The 18,960-nt window shown below is 47.8% G+C and overlaps 2 protein-coding genes across 4 annotated transcripts in view; one reads left to right on the top strand and one right to left on the bottom strand.

Moving 5' to 3' along the window:
• LOC126531739 (zinc transporter foi-like) overlaps positions 1-18,960 on the bottom strand; it is a 112,290-nt gene that overhangs the window by 74,168 nt on the left and 19,162 nt on the right. Inside the window, exon 1 of one of the 3 annotated variants that reach the window (XM_050179434.3) lies at positions 14,081-14,109. The exons of the other annotated variants lie outside the window; for them this stretch is intronic. Coding sequence (XP_050035391.2) covers positions 14,081-14,094 — 14 coding nt within the window. The 5' untranslated portion in view covers positions 14,095-14,109. Of the gene's footprint in view, positions 1-14,080; positions 14,110-18,960 lie in introns of those variants that run through there. 3 annotated transcript variants of the gene reach the window in all.
• LOC126531742 (proton-coupled zinc antiporter SLC30A2-like) overlaps positions 1-18,960 on the top strand; it is an 83,383-nt gene that overhangs the window by 7,734 nt on the left and 56,689 nt on the right. The gene's annotated exons all lie outside the window — the stretch shown is intronic.

An 18,960-nucleotide genomic window follows, 5' to 3' on the forward strand; every position in this document is an offset into this window, starting at 1 on the left:
CCACCAATCTTCCAATCGCCTCTTATTAATCACTATTGCGGACATGTTTACTTTCCCCCAGCTCTCGCTAAACCCAAGGGCTTCAAGAGTTTCGATGCGGCGGAGGCGAGCGCCATCTGAAAATGTTTCAAGGAAGCGGGCTCGCCGCTACATGGTCTCCCGAGATATTCACACGCCGGCGCGCGCAAATGGGGGGCAACCTCGGCGGTCTCTGAATTGTAGAAACGCGGTAAAGGGGGTTTGAGTTTACGCATAACAGAATTATGTTTTCTTATATATTCATACTACAATTGAAGAGCTATCATGTCTGTAAGTTGTGTGCAAGTCGTACTTTAGGATTTTGCAACGTATTTTAGCTTCAGAAACAAAATTAGTTCAGTAAGTTCTTTGTGCCACATGGAGGACCTGGGTGTGAGTGGTTGGAAAATATTTTTTGCGAAAACGACGAATTTTGTAGACGCGTAGGGTACAGCTAAAGTTAATCATTCGCACCACAATTTGTGTGAAATGTCTCGTATTAGCAGAGCTACGGACAATTACAAGTTACTTCTCCATAGACATGTATTTCCCCCTCAACTCGTTCGCCGAGTGATCGGGGCTAAGCTCCGCCTTCACTGGTTCTGCGTCATGATGACACGTCGAGTCGTCGACTTCCGGTTCTCTAGGAGCGAGCGAGCGAAGCTTCTCCAAACTCTCCGCCAGCTGTTTGGCAGTCGACCCCAAGCGTGAGTTATCGAAGCAGCGTGCGTTGCGAACATTCTGTCGCAGCGCCGAACGTGTGTGGTATTCCGGTAACCACAGGCTAGCCGGGCGTTTAGACGGAACGGTGGGGGCATAAATTCAAGCTGATGAAGGAACTTTAGCGCAGACGTACGTGAGCTGCCTCATCGGTCTACACGGTCCAACCACTTGTTGGCACAGAGCTTAGCCAGCCAAAGAAAGAGCTAATATTGCTCTAACCAACTGTAAAACAGTTTAAACATTTACAAAAACAACGTGTTAACGATTACCCTCCTGCGAAAAATTTACACCAGCAGCAAAGAATACATTTTGTTACTGCTACTGTGTGTGGTTGAGCTCTCTGCCACCAGGTGGCTGCACCGTGCAGACCATTCACATTTGCGCTTCTGCTCATCCCGTGAAAAACACGCAAGAGGAAACGGCCAGGCCCTGTCCCCTTGCGCTTCCGTTTACCCTAATACCGGACTCGCGAAACGCTATTGCGTTAGTAATCTTCCGGTGTGAAGTGATGGCCGCAAACGCGCAAATCCTGGCGCCGATCGGATAGCGGCAGTCCGATGCGCAAAAAAAAAAACTGGCGCCGATCGGATAGCGGCAGTCCGATGCGGTGCAGCCAGTCCGCTCGTCTGCTGCCGTGCAGAGGGACACGATGTCGCACCTTGACATATTGCCAGTTGCTACGTTTGCAGTACACAACGCAACAAAGTCGAATCATAGTGCTCGCGAAAAGACAGACCGACTCTCACCGCGGAGCTCTCGTCAAAATGAAGCACGTTGTAACACAAGCAGACGACGCTTGCTGTGTGCCTGAAGTGCCTAAGCGTAGCGAGAAATTGTTCGTGTGCATTCTATTTCTGTTCCTTCCTTTTTATGGAACCAAATTAACTAACATTCCAAGCATTACGAACATCATTTGTTCACCATGAATGTCGAAAAATTATCGATCACGCGCCCTGGGCAGCCAATCGGATAGCTCGCCCACATGGCGACATATGGGTGACTTACACGGAGGAAGGAAACTAAGGAGAGGCCCTACCTCCTCCGCGCGCTAGGAGAAAAGTGTGGCGGAAATGACGTAGTAGGTTCTCATTTTTTTGCTGCTTTTTTTATTTTTTTTGTTGTATGGCCACGCCTTTTGGGCCACAATGGCGGCGTTGTTATGGTTTTGAGCGCTCACACGTGTTGCTCTGGTAGGTTTCGGGCCGTGGCAAAGGCGCTGAGTGGGCGGGTTTGCGTTAGTCACCGTGTCTTGTTGCGCTGTGTTACCTGCACCGTGCTCTGCCAGATGTTGCGCGAGCGCGGCGCTCCGCGCGCGACAGCACGCGCAGCGCGGCGTGGTTTTGCGAAAGATGTAAACAAGAGAGGAGGGTGGCCCAAAAGGCGGAGCATCGCCATGAGCAACGCCAAATTCCGGCTTCACTTTTGCTTCACAAAGAGTGACGTCAGGGCCTCTCCTTAGTTTCCTTCCTCCGTGGTGACTTACGTCCTATGGGTAAGGGCGACTGAACATCGCTGCCGATCGCAGCACACTGCTCGGCGGAATTAACATTTCTAAAACCTTATAATAAGTTACACGCTTTACGCGGAGCAATAAGATGCGTCAATTAATGTTTAGAAGGACCTACTCTAACGACTCAGTACATTTGTAGAAGATCGTCAAAATCGTTTCAGGATCCCTTTAAAGGGACCCTGAAACGATTTTGACGATTTCCTACAAACGTACTGAGTCGTTAGAGTAGGTCCTTCTGATCATTAATTGACACATCTAAGTGCTCCGCGTAAAGCGTGTAATTTATTATAAGGTTTTAAAAATGTTCATTGCTGCCGATCGCAGAGCACTGCTCGGCGGAATTTTCAGTCGCCCTTACCCATATGACGTAAGTCACCCATATGTCGCCATGTGGCCGAGCTATCCGATTGGCTGCCCAGGGCGCGTGATCGATAATTTTTCCAACTTTATGGTAAACAAATGATGTTTGTAATAGTTGGAATGTTAGTTAATTTGTTTTTATAACAAGAAAGCAACATAAAGAGAATGCACAAGAACAATTTTTCAGTAAACGTAAGCACTTCCGGCACACAGCAAGTGTCGTCTGCTTGTGTTACAACGTGTTCCGTCTTTGACGAGAGTGTCGGTTTGCCTTTCGCGAGCGCTATGATTCGACTTTGTTGCGTTGTAAAGTGCAAACGTAGCGCCTGGCAAATGATGTCGCAGCTTGACATGTCCTTCTGCAAGCCAGTAGACGAGCGGACTGGCTGCAGCGCATTGGACAGCCGCTATTCGATGGGCGCCAGGATTTGCACGATTGCGGCGGTCAGTTTACACCGGAAGATTACTAACGCAATAGCGTTTCGCGAGTCCGGTATTGGGGTAAACGCAAGCGCAAAGGGACAGGGCCTGGCCGTGTCCCCTTGCGTGTCGTTTCAGGGGATGAACAGAAGCGCAAATGTGAATGGTCTGCACGGTGCAGCCACCTGGTGGCATAGAGCTGAACCACACACAGTAGCATTAACAAAAGGTGGCATCGTACGAAGACTGGGTCGCACCTCAAGCAGATGCCACCAGAAGAGTCAACGCTTTGCTCTCCTTTGCGAAGGAGGCAGGCATCCTTCCTTTCACCTGACCCCCACCCCTATCTTAGGCCACGGGCCAACCCTTCTAATAAAAGTTTCAATCAATCAATCAATCAATCAATCAATCAATCAATCAATCAATCAATCAATCAATCAATCAATCAATAAAATGTATTCTGCTTTGCTGCTGGTGTAAATTTTTCGCAGGAGTGTAATCGTGAACACGTTTTTGTAAATGTTTAACATGTTTTACACTTGGTTAGATCAATATTACCTCTTTCGTTGGTTGGTTAAGCTCTGCGCCAACGGGCGGCTGGACCATGGAGACCGATCAGGCAGCTCACGTACGTCTACGCTAATGTTCCTTCATCAGCTTGAGTTTATGCCTTCACCGTTCCGTCGAAACTTTCTGCTAGTGTGCGATTACCGGAATACCAGACACGTTCGGCGCTACGACAGAATGCTCGCAACGCACGCTGCTTCGATAGCTCTCGCTTGGGGTTGACGGCCACATTCTCTGCGGTCCTCCCATTCAACCGCACATGAACAAGTAGTGCATCAACAGAAACACAGACGGTAGAACGGAGATGCTGAGCGATCATGACATGACGCGGCGCGCCATGCCGGGAGTGTTATTCGCCTCAAAATCAAGTGGACGCATGTTCCTGCGTGAAGTGAAAGCGCGAGAACTGAGGTATTCCCCGTGCCGAGTTCAGTAGACATCATCCATTTCTCTTTAACATCCCGTCGCCGTCGTCGCAGCTGCAGTTCAGTGCATTTGGTGCAAACTCTTTCGCAAACTACAAACACAGATCGCCGAGAGATCAAAGATGACTTTAATGACACACTGGAGATGCCACAGCCTGGCGGCGATGCGTGGTATTGCTACTCCGAAACGTCGATGCGCACCGAAGCGGATAAGCGACGGTTGAGCAACTAATGCAATTTTTTTTCCTCGGCCCTCAACAAACAAGAATCGTAAATCAAATTAAAATAAATTTTCTAGCTATCTGATCTATTTTCCATACTTTTCTCCTTCTGCATTCGGTGCGACGCATGACACGAACAGAACGAAAAATGAACTTCGTGAGCTATAGATTCCTTCTGCGTGCTTACTTCGGTTACCGCATTCTACCATAGCTTAACTTATGTCGCTCAACTTCCAGGCAGCTGCACAAACACTGAAGCGTTTCCCGATTTTATGTGCCCGTTAGCACAAGCTCAATGATGCAGTGGGGGTGCCATCGGTATAACTGATTTTTGCCGTGTGAGCAGGCTAACATAGTTTCCGGGCAAGGTAACCCATGTGTAAAGGTGTATGTGCGCGCGCACGTCTAACGTATATACATTGCCAAAAACTAGATAAGCCCCCACAGTCATACTTTGCTCTAAAGCCATCAGTGGAACCAAGTCGATGTTTGTATTTCCCATCATTTTATGCTGGCCGAAGCGGGCCGATGTAATCTGGCACCTAATTTCCTACTATGGAAGTTGTCAGCATTGATCTTAAGAACAATTATTTTTGTTGCTGAAACCCTTGAACGATTGTGTAGACTGCAAGAAATGAGCCAAGCCGCCAAATGGCCGACACTGACAGACACAAGCCAACAACACAAGACAGACAGATAAGACAGACACCCTTTGAAACTCGGTGGCGGCGAATGCCACCAAGCTTATTTTCACCTTTCTGCTGCGTTCATTATCAGCCCTTGAGATCCATGGATGATGTTAACCACCAAACCACTTATTGACCCTCAACAGATTAATTACGTAATGAAGGACTATAGGCCGCTTACGTAAATATCATGGAAAATATCCACAGAGATTCCACAGCTACCTTAATTCTTCACAAGTAGGAAGATACCTATAAAAAAAGGGGTCAGACAAGAAGACAATCTCTCCAATGCTATTCACTGCGTGCTTGGAAGAAGTATTCAAGCTATTAAACTGGGAAGGCTTAGGAGTAAGGATCAACGGCGAATATCCCCGCAACCTTCGGTTTGCAGATGACGTTGTGTTCAGCAACACTATAGACGAGTTACAACAAATGATTGAGGACCTTAACAGAGAGAGAAAGAGTGGGGCTGAAGATTAATGTGCAGAAGACAAAGACAATGATGAATAACCGGGCAAGGGAACAAGAGTTCAGGATCGCCAGTCAGCCTCTAGGTGCTGTGTAGGAGTACGTTTACCTAGGTCAACTAATCACAGGGAACCCTGATCATGAGCAGGAAATTCACAGAAGAATAAAAATGCGTTGGATCGCATACGGCAGACATCGTGAGCTACTGAATGGGAGCTTACCGTTATCAATGAAAAGGAAAGTATACAATCAGTGCATTTTACCGGTGCTGACATACGGCGCAGAGACTTAGTGGCTGACAAAGAAGATTGAGAACAACTTAAAGGCCGCGCAAGGAGCGATGGAACGAAGAATGCTAGGCATAACTTTAAGAGACAGAAAGAGAGCAGTTTGGATAAGAGAGCAAACGGGCATAGACGATATTCTAATAGACATTAAGAGAAAAAAATGGCGCTGGCCAGGTCATGTAATGCACATACTAGATAACCGTTGGACCATTAGGGTAACAGAATGGGTACCAAGAGAAGGGAAGCGCAGTAGAGGACGACAGAAGACTACATGGAGTGACGAAATTAGGAAATTTGCTGGCGCTATTTGGAGTCGGTTGGCGCAGGACAGGGGTAACTGGATATTGCAGGGAGAGGTCTTCGTCCTGCAGTGTACATAAAACATGATGATGATGATGATGATGATGATGAACAGATTTATTGCCCCAGTGGTTTCATGAGAGCGCCGTCTATTAGCCGAAGTTGCAGAGGTGACATTGTGTCGCCTTGTATCCCGAAGATACGCATCTGGTCTGCGAGAGATACTGAGACCTGATGTTCCTTTAAGGTTCTTAGAAATGTCAAGATACACGACCGCTTATTAACTCCACAATGGCACAAAACTACGTCCACAGTATCAATTGTAAGGGAAGTTCGCGATCACTAACAGGTGCTGAGCCTACGCGGTAAGCACTGCATGCCCTCAATGCGCTTTTGAGAGGCCGCTACCACGCACCTCAGCAAATTACGATATGAGGCTTTCCGTCGCACAGAAACCCGCGTACGGCTTACGTGTGAATGCAAGCTTTGACGTCTCTAAGAGCATCAAGAAAGGTGCGATATTTTCGCGAGGCAGAAAGCAGGAGCGTTTCTATAGTGAAGTTCAAAGCTGCCCGAGTCACCTGCATGTCAGATTTATGAGCGCTGCGCCGCGTCGACAGCTGCGCATCGTGCAACGATATATGGATGATATTTGAGCGATGGCCAACGCGCTTAGGGCAGCACGAAGACCTCCGCGCATTTAAAGGGCGGATCAAGGGTAGAGAAAGAAAACACTGCGGCTGACGACAGTCAGCTGTGTTTTATCCACAGTCTGGGGCACGCCTCACAGCACGCCCGATTTCGTTAACGTATACGAATATTAAGTGTAGGTATATAGGGGGGAAGAGCCTTTTTTTTTTTTTTTTTGGACTTGCCAGTGCCCAGCATGAGATGTGTCGTAAACGGCCTTAAGGTAAACAAGGCGCGTAAGGATTGTCCAGAGTAGAAGGCGTTATGAAAAAGTATAACCACACGTCCTTCAAGCGCCCATTAGGCGTGTAATTCGCATGTAGTCAGTACGGCGGTCACACAAAATGACACCAAGGAACTAAAAAAAAAAAAAAAAAAAAAAACCCGGGAAGCAGGCCGCATGCAAACAAAGAAAGAAAAGAAAAAAAACATGCCGAATGGAGAAATTCGTTGCGCGGCCCGCGAACGCAACTGCACTTCAAACGTCGGCATAGAGCCCACCGATTCGTTTGTAGTCTATGAGGGCGACAAGGTTTCCTACGGAATACACCTCCGAAAAGAAAACCATAAAATGGTTTTGGCGAAGCAATAATGTAAATTACAACACAATACTCAGATTAGTACACCATCGCAATTCAACAGCGGTGTGCTAGTGGAGAGCCCTTCACGCTCGTTGTAGCTTTTTACACTCGAAGCCGTCATTCTCGTGACGAAAATAAACCTCTGCCTTAGCGCGCCAATGCACAGGACGCGCTCTTCGTCCACGAATATCTTTTGGCTTTTTGCAGAAGACACGTAGGCGCGACGGATTTAAAACCAGAAAGATGGTCGACGTTTGAATGCCAATGAGCTGCCCAGCCGCACATACAGTGCCATGGTCTGGGCTGCAGCGGCCGCATGACAATGCGTTGGGTTTGCGGCAACACTGTCCGACACGGCACTCCACGATATCGGCATACATCCCGCTTACACTAACTACAGTATAGTCTACGTCGGCATCACGCTTGCTGACCCAAGGCAGCGGCGAATTGCAATGTTGGTTAACGCCAGAAGCAACCACAATACGCGAAAGGATATACATGAGCACTGAAAAAAACTGAAGTGCTGATAATGCCTAACTGGGACGTCATTTAATTTCGCCACAGATTTAGACGTACTTCTCGAAAATGGTGTCAAGCACACGATTTTGGATATAGCCTGACTGCAATAAAAACTTGGACCGCGTGAAAAGCCTACAGTTTCATATACTATAGTGAATATAGAGCGGTCTCCTTGCAAAATTTAACGCTCGGAATACGAGCGAAAGCGTCATGAAATGCTGGGGAGAAAACAAAATCTGAAAAAAAGAAAAATAAAAAGAAATACGCTGCCATATTATTGCTTGCCGGAAGTGACGCATGGCCTAGAACACGCGGCTCCTCGGCATGACCTTCTAGATGAGGCAACACGGCGCGGTGAAATATCTCGGAGGTGGCGTGCTGGGACTTACGTCACAGCGACAACCACCAGGTGCACGCATCCTCTGCTGAAGTGCTGCTTAACGACTGATAACTATACAATTACCAGCCTTGCGGCTTTGCCAAGACTGCTTCAGTGGTATATACTATTCATTTATAACAAATTTAAAGTGAAATTTCGCTGCAGTTGGCCTCTTAAAAGATCGACTTCATTACTAGCATAGGTGCCTTCTCTAAACTCGCAGACATGTACCTTAAAGTGAATAATTCCAAACAGTAAAGCTTTGTTAATTAGCCAACGACCGACTGCGATTTGTCGCGCAAAAGATGTTCACGTTTTCTAGTAATTCAGCAGATGTGACAAGATTATGCTGAATTTTATATCAGTTATCAACTAACTTCGAGTCACGTGCGGGTCGAAGATTATCCTGAAACGTCGGCGCTTGACGGAGAAGGAGCGGATCCAGTTCACGTGGCAATTGGGGGCGAGCTCCACCACTGGAAAAGCTGGCGCCACCGTCGGCGGAACGTGACATGAGGGATCACGAGGACACCGGTCGCGTCGGCTGCTCCGGAAGCGCCGAAGCGAGCTGAAAACGAAAGTTTAAAGTCCCAGCTGCGCTGCGCTTCTGATTAAGCGGTGAGGCTTTACCGCCTCGGGTGTCTGCTTGGTAACATTTGAAAGCACTATAATAGGTAGTGGCTGCCTTTGGAGACATGCATCATGGTAGGCTACTGCTCGGTGCCGCAGTGCCGGACGTACGCAACGGAGCCCGGTGTCAGCCTTATTCACACGTAGCCGCAGGACAAGGAGCTGCGTGAAGCTTGGCTCGCGAAACTTAGAACCGGCAGACAGCCATCGGTAAAACTCAGGTATGCAGCAAGCACAGACGCGAGGAAGATTTCTGCTACGGCGCCGGGACTGCGATGTTCAGTGAGTAGCAGAAAACGCACACCGAGACGCTCGCCCGCGCCCGCTGCCCGGCTAATTTGTCATGACGGTTTGGTTTATGAACTTGTTGACGCTAGATACTGGCAAGTTCATTGGAACGGAAAGGGAGCGGTAAGACGCACATTAAGAAAAGGCATGGCATATGGTCATGTTTGTGTTATGAATTAATGCACTGGATTACGAAAAAGAAGCAGAGGGAAATCGCACGCTGAGAAGACTGACAAACATATAGTGCGACGCAACTTGAGAAATATTGAAATGTCCAAGAATTTAGAAGACAAAAAGAAAAAAAGATTGCATCGTCGCGACGGCACATCACAGTCGCCGTAGCTATATAGGCGTCGAAGTCTCTATAGCGAAATTTTTGAACAGTTCTGATAGCGTCCACGCAACAATGGTTGCTTGTGTACTGTCAACTGCTCATACACTCTAAGAAGAAAAGGAGGAAATGAGGTTTTGAGGTTACTCCTTTAGGGGAGGAACTGATCTGCCGCAACCATTCTTCCCTTTACGGGGTAAGTGCGAGGGGATGAACTGTTACTCCCCATGCCGTTACTCCTCCGAGGACTAACAGTTGCTCTTTTCCGATGCTCGTCAAGGGAGTAACGGCCATTATTTCCGATGCTCCGCAAAGGTGTAATTAATGAAATTAGGCATTTATACCGTGATAAAAAGATTACTGAGCTGAAAAAAAAGGTGCCCGGAAGTAGGATTCGAATTCACGTTCTCGCGCTCACAAGTCAACTACTCTAACCACTGCACCACGGCAGATTGGTTGACAGGGCAGGAAATTGAGACAGGTTAAGCATCGGAAGGCAGGTGCGGCAATGTAAAAGCGACTCGGCATTTTGTGTATGCTGTGCGGGGAGAGTGTAACGTTGAGTGTACTTGCAACCATAAGCGAGTGCGAAAAGAAACCTGCCCGAGTATTCTTAGGGTGCTTTAAGCTGAGGCACTACGCGATGTAAACGTGTTGCGAGCTCAAACGGGGCACCTAAGACGACAGAGACGGACAATTTCTCTGTCGCTTAGTGTGTCCCGTTTGAGCTACACCTCGCTTCAGTTAAGTTCTTAATCTCCTTGGAACGGAAGGAACTTAGGTACTATTTACCAGCAAAATCTGGCAGTCTATCAATGACTTGCGAGTTTAATGTGTATCGCTCACTTATGGTGTGCGCCCGAAGGGCATGGCTCTTCACATTCCAGCTTTAAATTTCACACAATTTTCTCACAAAGAGGCAAAGTGTTGCTTTGCATGTAGTTCAATAGACAGTGCACGAACTTCGAACTATTCACGATTTATAGACAATACAGTTTTTGCCGCATCACTCCACGACACGGACGAAAACAGCGGAGCGCATGGGGAGTGACTGCTGCCGTTCGTCCTCCCGTTGCTCTCTTTCCGACCAGGGATTAAACGCTTACTCTCCAAAATTTGCACACGGCACGCACATCCATGCAGTTACTCCCTTGAGGGACGAAAGCGCCCTTTTTAGGACTAACTGCCCAGTTACTCTCGTTTTCCCTTGCTGCCTAACGCTCACGGCACGGTGCGAAAACGCGCTCACAGCGAAAGCAAAACATTGTGCGCGGACATGCATGTAGACGCGCAGTTGGTCGCTGCGAACCCGTGCGATCGCTGTATTGAGGCTTTATTCTGTTATATGCTCCATTTGGTTATACAGACAACCCACTGAGAGAACATATTTCACACAGTTTACTCTCAGCGTTTGCCTACCTTTCAAGCAAGACGCCGGTTCGGAAGATTCCATCGCGGCGATCGCGCGCAGTGGCGTTCACTGTACGTATTCGGTAAAGAGATAGCGTCTGTAAACGATTCTGCGCTATTAGTTTGCCCAAGATTACATCGACAGTCAAAAACTTCCCTCGTTTTGAGAGTACTTACATAAATGTCCAGGAGGGCTGCCGTGTGATGTTTTTATTGAGCGCCGTAAGCGAAACCTATGAGGAGCGCGCCGCGTGATCCCTCATACTACGCAAGGGAGCCGCTTCCGACAGATGGCGACTCCGTAAATCCTCGCCCCCAATATTGACAGGTGGCCGATATCTCAAACTAAAGGAAGGCTACACAGCCAACTTATTTCAAGAAGGTCGCGTACATGAGTGCCAGCTAAGCCATTTTTATCATTACGTTATTCTTCCGCTAAATAACTGACACATATCGTTTCAGCGACTTTTCCGCCGGAAATACTAGACACACCGAACACCTGATTTCAGCCGTTGCAATAATTCAAAGTTTAAGCGAAGTCGGCGTCCTTCATGCGCGAATGGCATGTCGGTACATCGCACTCAGCGACGCTCCTGCAATGAAGGCTGCACGTCTCACAGCTTTTTCATCGCAACAGCAGGAGCTGTCCACGTGGCCGGTCATAGTAAACACCCTGCATCATAATTTGCTACAAAAGTTATAGTGGCAACTCTGGCGTTAGTGTCTACGGAAGCTGAAATTATGGTGATTCAGCCAGCTTGAGAATGATATGGGTGTAGTTACACTCTGGTACAGTACACTGATTTGCCTAAACTTCGTCTTTCTAGGTTCAGACGGCTTTGCGATCTTGCGAATTGATCATTTTCAACAAAGCAACGCGTTATAAACGCAACAATTCGGAACGACTATGCATGTGTAAAGGAACCTGCTTCCTTCATTCGTTTAGAAGTGTACGAAATCTGGCGGGAGTCTTCTGACAAGCGCTGTGCCGTCATGAGTGACGGTGTATGGGTGTGCGAGGCTTGTGTATGCGCTGGTGTTGTACGAGGCTTCGTCTAGAACGTGGTTACGGCTACACAGAAAAAGAGTTCTTGAAATAAAATATTCGTAAAAGATTTTCATTCACCCATATTACATTTTTCAATGAAGTTTACTCGAATACAATGCATACTCAAGCGAAGAAAAAGCAAGAACAGAAGACGAACTGTTATAAAGCAAGCGCGAATCTTGTCTGTCCTCCGAATTTAGCGGCCCGCTGATACTTTTTACATTGCATACAATTGTTAATCGATTCACAAGTAATCGTAAACAAAACATGTTGTAAGTACTAATAAAGCTAAAACGGCTCTTTATGCGCTGCTTTAGTAGGAAATGAATTATGTGACAGATGGAACGGTGCTAGCCATGCAGGCGCGTCTTCAAGGTGTTCTGGCTCTCCGAGGACGATGTCAGTTCGGTCACCATATACCGACATTCCCATGCATACAACAGCGCAGCAGCGCCAGACTTCGCTCTATAGGTAATACAGCGAGAAACTTTATGGAAATTTAGGAAGTACGACCTAATAAATAACGGCACAAGAACGTCTGAAGCCAGAGGCACGAAGATTAGACTGCCTATCATTCCCATGGCAGCTGCACGATTGCAGCGCCAGAGTAACCTCTGGTAATTTACACACTATACGGTATATACATCCGCTATGACTGACCCACCTTAAATATGGATTCACACGACAAACCGAATCGCGCTGCGTACAATGACGCCGCAGAGAAACTGCAGTTCAGCCACGTCACTTTTGCTATCCGGCCCGTCGTGCCTGCGATACCTCCCCTGCAGCACAAAGGTTAGCTGAAACCGCGTCAAGGCGTGAACAACACCGAGACAATGGCGTTCTCATGTGATGCGCAGTGTTCTGTCACTCTGCACAAGGAGGGAACGATGACAACTTCGTGCGCTTCAATTTTGTTCAACGGCGGCTTTTTAACTTTCGCCTTTAGGCCAGTTTAATAATACCAATAATATAATTATTATAAAGTAGTCAGTTCGTCACACACACATGTTAATCCTTTGTCGAATAAACTGGCACTCGCCTAATATTCAAAAGGAAATAAAACATGACGTTTCGAGACCGCTACGGCCGGGTCCCTTGTTCACAATGAAAATGAGAGGGGGGCGACTATTTATGCATGTGGTAGGTGGAGCAGATTGCGGATCGCGTTTCTAGTCGTTTGAATATATAAAAATTCTAAGAGTAGCTTTGAAGATAGGCGCTTCTCTGTCGCGACTGTGCTCGCAGCATCCCAATCGATGATGTAGCCATGTGATGATCCGCCAAGGCGTTTGAAATTGTACCGTCTTTCCCGACATTGTCCTGGTGCTGCTGAATCCTTCATTAATATATCCAGTTTCACCTATGTAGGATGCGTCACAACTCTTGCACGTAATCTTACATATTACCTCCGGAAACATTGACGTTTCCAAATGGTCTTTCACGCATACCATCTTCAGTCTTTGTTGGCACGTGCGCGATTTTTACGCCGTATTTGCCAAAAACTCTTGCCAGTGCCTCACTGATAATCCTACGTTAATTCTGCACCGAATATGCCGCGATCACGAGACCACGGGCTTTCGTTCTGTGTTTTTGCGTGTTGCTGCCACAATGCCACGACAGACAAGGTGCCCGAGCAACGGACGTCAGAAAGCGGCGAGTCCTTCGCGTCGAGCATGAGGACAGCACAATAGCTTCGAGTGTCTCCGAACGAGCTTCGGCTGCGCGGAGCGGCGTGGAGGATCGCTCGCGGGTATCCACGGCAAACACCTTAACAGATAGGAGCGCCGGGGAGGGGGACACTAAAACACTAAATTCGAAAGCCAACAATGAGAGGAAAAAGCAGCAAACAAGCGCGAACGACGTCGCAAGGAGGGCGTACGGGATAAAGCGCTAGAGCCTGCTGGCGCGCGCCTCCTGCCTGGCAAACACCGGCACACCGCCTCTTCCGCACACGTGGAGGAGGTGGCGAGCGTGACCTCCTTCCCGATGAGGCAGCCAGGCGTTAAGTGCTTCTCCGATGAGGTAGCTCGTAGAGGAGAACCGGGAGCGGCAGCAGTCTCGGCACGGAGGGCCAATGATAAGCGCGTCTCACTCACCGCCGTACGCCGGAGCTCTCAAGAAAAATAACATAAAAAACAAAGGTAAAAGTGGGAAGAAGCAATGAGGCCTGCCCTCATTTCTAAGCGAGCCTCAGTGGGAACGGAGGTTGCACGTACGTTGCATCATGCATCACAGGCGGAAGGACGAGACCCGTTTCGTCGTCGCAGGAGCTCCTGTCCCTTGAAGCCTTGAGATTCCTTTGCGCTGTACGAGCACGTCATTCCTATACTTAGGTCACGATCTAGACAGCTGTCACCAGCTGCGGAAAGAAATGGGGAACTGGCAGTACGCGGTGTGTAACAAAGCAGACAACTATAGTGTGCCGGGCGCTGTGCCCGAAGATACGAAGTCTCACGGCATCCTTGCGGATTGCGTCAGGCGAAAGTAGATTAGATTTGGACTGTCCTTCGCGGAAACTGCGCTTGCGAAACTGACCGGGTAGCTTCTCTTGCAGAGGGGGATCGGCGTCCGATAAGCGATGTCCCGAACTTCCTTACGCCCACGATATTTTTTCTCGTCGCCCGTATATACTTCAACCGAAAGGAAAGACGACAGGCCGAAACAACGATTCGATAAGACGCTGTAGTGCGGCCTTGTGAGACACCTACGTGTACACGAAAGAACAGATACGAATGCGGATATCTAACGTGTTGCTGGAGTAGCTGGTCCATACTTGTAGGCTTAACAAAAACACATCTTCGACGTGACAATTAAGTAGACACAAGAGAGCGTAAAAGAGGAGCCACGCTGGCGCTCGAGTTAATGGAAGTATTCTACAGCGAATCTGTATATGGTTAGCCGATTCGTCCATCCGTCCGTCCGTCGGTCGCCTATAAGCCGAAAACACCCCCGGTGCCGCCCCATGCGCATGCGCGAAAAAGGAGAGTGAGGCGCGTGATGAGCCAGCACAACCTAGATAGCACAATGCCAGTTTATTCCCATCGATGATGTCACGCTAACTGTCCCGAAATTTCCATTGACAAAGCTGGCGTGATGAAAGCGGTGACGTCAAAATCACTTTCCTACTCGTGAGCATCTCCATTAGATTCTATGGCAGTCGGGCCAGGTAACATGACGTCATGTATCGGAGTGAAAAGGCTTTGTGCTATCTAGGTGGTGTTGGATTGGCTGTGCCAGTAGTGACGTCGTTGCTCTCCGTCGCAACCGTACGCATGCGCAGTAGTTTCTTTCCAGCTCCGAATGGCTAGGCCACGCGTCATATGTACTCCTGAGGAGCAGGCAGCTTTTGATCAGCAACGCCGCGAGCAGAACCGGGAATGAGCTCGTCTACGCCGTGCCGATACTGCAGCCCGGGCACGAGAACACGCTCGTGCAGCCGAGCGCAAGAAGCAACTGCGGACTGAAGATTCGGCAGCCTACCAAGCTGTCATTTATTGAACCGTCGGTGTTAAACCAGTGATAAACACCGGGGTCGCACGTTTCAGCTTCGCTGGTTAAGCAGAGTGCATTGGCGGTGGTTTTATATCCGAAATAACGAGAAGGCGCGTATCAGTGACACGTCTGTACTGTTGCGCAGCAGTGAACAAGGGAGGAGGAGTAATTTTAATGAAGAGAAAAGAGGAGAGGTTGGCCTGGAGAGCATGTCTCTAGCCTACTACTCCTCACTGGGGAAAGTGGAAGTGGCAAATACAGGGAAAGGTAGGTGGCGGGTGATTATGTTATGGTACAATGAGATACTATATACACGTTGTCCAATATGAACAAAAGTGATGAACGCTGCGATTTGGTTTTTCATATGCAATGCATGATGACTACGATGTTCCTGGCTTCTTATGCGCGGTATGGTATGCGTTCCTTGTTTCCTCATATGTATGTTGTATGCCCCGAATAAACTTTAGTTCCGCGTTAGCGCTTGTGTTTATATATTTCCTCGATACTATCGTCTAATATGTGCGCATGCTAAACTTGCAAACGAAAGTTGGAATGTTCGACAAAACGCATAAAGACCACGGTCTAAAGCGAAACTGAGGCAAAGAGAAAGCTAAAAAAAAGAAAAGCATTTTACAGTTCAATGCAACTAAACACACACATCGATAGCCTTTTCTCCATTTGTGTTTGAAGTTGACGCAATGAACGATACTCAAGCTAGAGCAATAAAAACACACGCAATCGGCTTAATCACTTCTGCGCCCTCGCTTAATTAAGACGCGCCGCCAATGAGTTTGTGGCCTCATCGAGCATGAATGCTTATTGAACGCGCTCAACGCCGCGTGGCCAGCGCAAGGACAAGTGCCCTGGCGTGCAATGCTGCAGGTGTGTAAGGCTGTACTTACGCCTCAAGGGTGTAACAACGAGGGAGGCGCGGCCTCGCAGATAACGTTTGCGGCACTCAAAAACAATCACACCGCCGGGCTCCGCATCAGCGCGATAAGCGCTAGGTGGCAAACAGCCAGACTGGGTCCCACCATTTTTTTTTATCGGATGTCTGGAAAAAGCGAGACCTGCAATTTCCCAAATTGACTAATTTTTCACTTTACGGCACGTCCCAATCGCAGAATTGAAGCGCAGTAATGAAGTAATATCTGATTAGTTAAGAGTACTGTGCTTAGCGCCAGTTCATATAGACTTAAGTCTTCAATTTCTGCGGCGAACAAGTATTGCTGAATGGGCGAGCTGGTGCATCATTCTTGTCTCGCTTTAGCGCATCTCAGTTTGAGTATGAAGGGACAGGTGACAGCATAAGCGCTAACTTCCAACTGGTTTTAGTCCATGACCCTATTGCGCATTATATGGCCGCTCACAGCACACGCGACAAAACAATCTAAACAACAACGTTACAAGAAACACACGGCTGAAGTTCACTGAACACGTGCCGACCGTCTAAGTCAAGTTCCTAGCCTGATAAGGAGGGTGTACTAACGCACACCTTACCGCATTTGGTGATGGTGTCAGCCTCAATAATGTCGCGCGTTTCTTGATTGTGACTGTGTCCTATGGCCAGGCATTCTTTAAAAACTGGCTTGCATCTACAAGTCTTGCAATGCATGGCAAAGAACCCACTTGATGAAATTTTGTTAACATTGTAACTATGCTCGCGCAAGGGATCATTAATACATCTTCCAGTCTGTCAAATATGTAGACACCGTTGCGTGACAAGGGAAACTTTATCACAGCTCGAGTGCAATCAACGTGCAAGTTCAAATGTCGCTTTCCACACACCGGTTGCTTTTCCTTCTTAGGGTTCGTAAGTTTGCAAAGCCTGCAAAGCTTATCAGGAGCAGAAAAAAAACGACTCGGATGTTCGCTCTCTGTGCAACTTTTTCAAATGGTGGAAAACGTGAATGTACGGCATTACACTTGTTTTCCCCACTAGCGGCCACTGCTTCGCTCTCCTGCCCTTGCGCTTCCGAGAATCTTTCAGCAAACATTCTGCCACTGACACCTGCTGTGCTATCGGATAGCCTGCTTTGGACAACCGCTTGCTTTGCCCTTCAATGCTAGCGAACATAGTGCAGCGTTTCTTCTATGTCGACGACAAAGAGAACGACAGAGAAGAGGCTTTAGTAGGCTTTGTCTCGTGCATCGGCCTAGCGGAGATTAGAAGAAGAAGTAATCTCTAGGCTCGAATACTAAAACAAGCCGTTTTTGTTATACGTGTCCTTGTCTCCTATTTTCGTTGCACCGCGACAATAACATGATGACACGACTTCTTCAGTGCATTTTTAAAGCGAAGTTTGGCTATCCCTATTTTGATCAGTTTGGAATGCGCTGCATTGTACGGTAGGAGCGGCTTAGTAGACCGCGGTTCATAGCTAACGTGTTGAGCAACAGAAAGCTGTATTGGGAGCTTTTCGTGTTGCCCTACAATTTTCTCATTGACTGTTTTCACCTTAAGATTTTTGAGAAGTTGATTAACTGAGACTGATTATGTAATTCGGCGGAATGCAAAAAATAAACTGAGTACCTCCAAGCGACGGCAAACAACATTACGGTGGTTCTGTCCAGCTACGTGGGATTTGCATATTTTAAAATCTTGGTGCATGATAGTTGGGGCACTCTGTATACGGCGTATTGTGGAAACACGGAGCCATAACAGGGATGAGTCCGTGGCATGCAGCAATTTGCAGCAACATCCAATAGGGCACACCCGAGAAATTTCGGAATGAACGCAGGCCAGGGCATAAATAGTAAAGGGGGGACAAACCGCGAGAAACTTTTGGAAGCCGAGAAATTAATGGACTATGCGCTTCGCCAAAACGAGAGAAGTGATTCTGCAGATGTGTGCCACTTGTAAATAAATAAGCATTCTTTTTACCTCAATATCAAACGGGAGGTAACCGCCGGCGGCTGAACAGCGTATCACAAAGGAGAGGGGATAAATGAGGAAAGCAACCATTTACAGTTAGCGAGAAAAGATTTCGCGAGCGGTGGATGTGGCTCGCGAGTGCTCGAGCACTACAACACTCACACTACAAAGAAAAAAAAAATTAAAATAGTCATACTGGCGAAGTGGTCGTGGAGGCGTTTTGGCACCGAGCAATAGAGGCGAAATACTACACAGGTAGGCTTTCACACACTATATCAGTGTTGCCCTACATAAGCCGGCCGACCTACAGCTCACGGCACCATTGAGCCGAGTCTCATCATCATCATCAGTCTATTCATGTCCACTGCAGGACGAAGGCCTCTCTCTGCGATCTCCAGTTACCCCTGTCCTGCGCCAACCGACTCCAAATAGCGCCAGCAAATTTCCTAATTTCGTCACTCCATGTAGTCTTCTGTCGTCCTCTACTGCGCTTCCCTTCTCTTGGTACCCATTCTGTTACCCTAATGGTCCAACGGTTATCTAGTATGTGCATTACATGACCTGGCCAGCGCCATTTTTTTCTCTTAATGTCTATTAGAATATCGTCTATGCCCGTTTGCTCTCTTATCCAAACTGCTCTCTTTCCGTCTCTTAAAGTTATGCCTAGCATTCTTCGTTCCATCGCTCCTTGCGCGGCCTTTAACTTGTTCTCAATCTTCTTTGTCAGCC

Source organism: Dermacentor andersoni, chromosome 5, assembly GCF_023375885.2.
Source record: "Dermacentor andersoni chromosome 5, qqDerAnde1_hic_scaffold, whole genome shotgun sequence".
Classification (NCBI taxonomy): Eukaryota; Metazoa; Arthropoda; class Arachnida; order Ixodida; family Ixodidae; genus Dermacentor; species Dermacentor andersoni.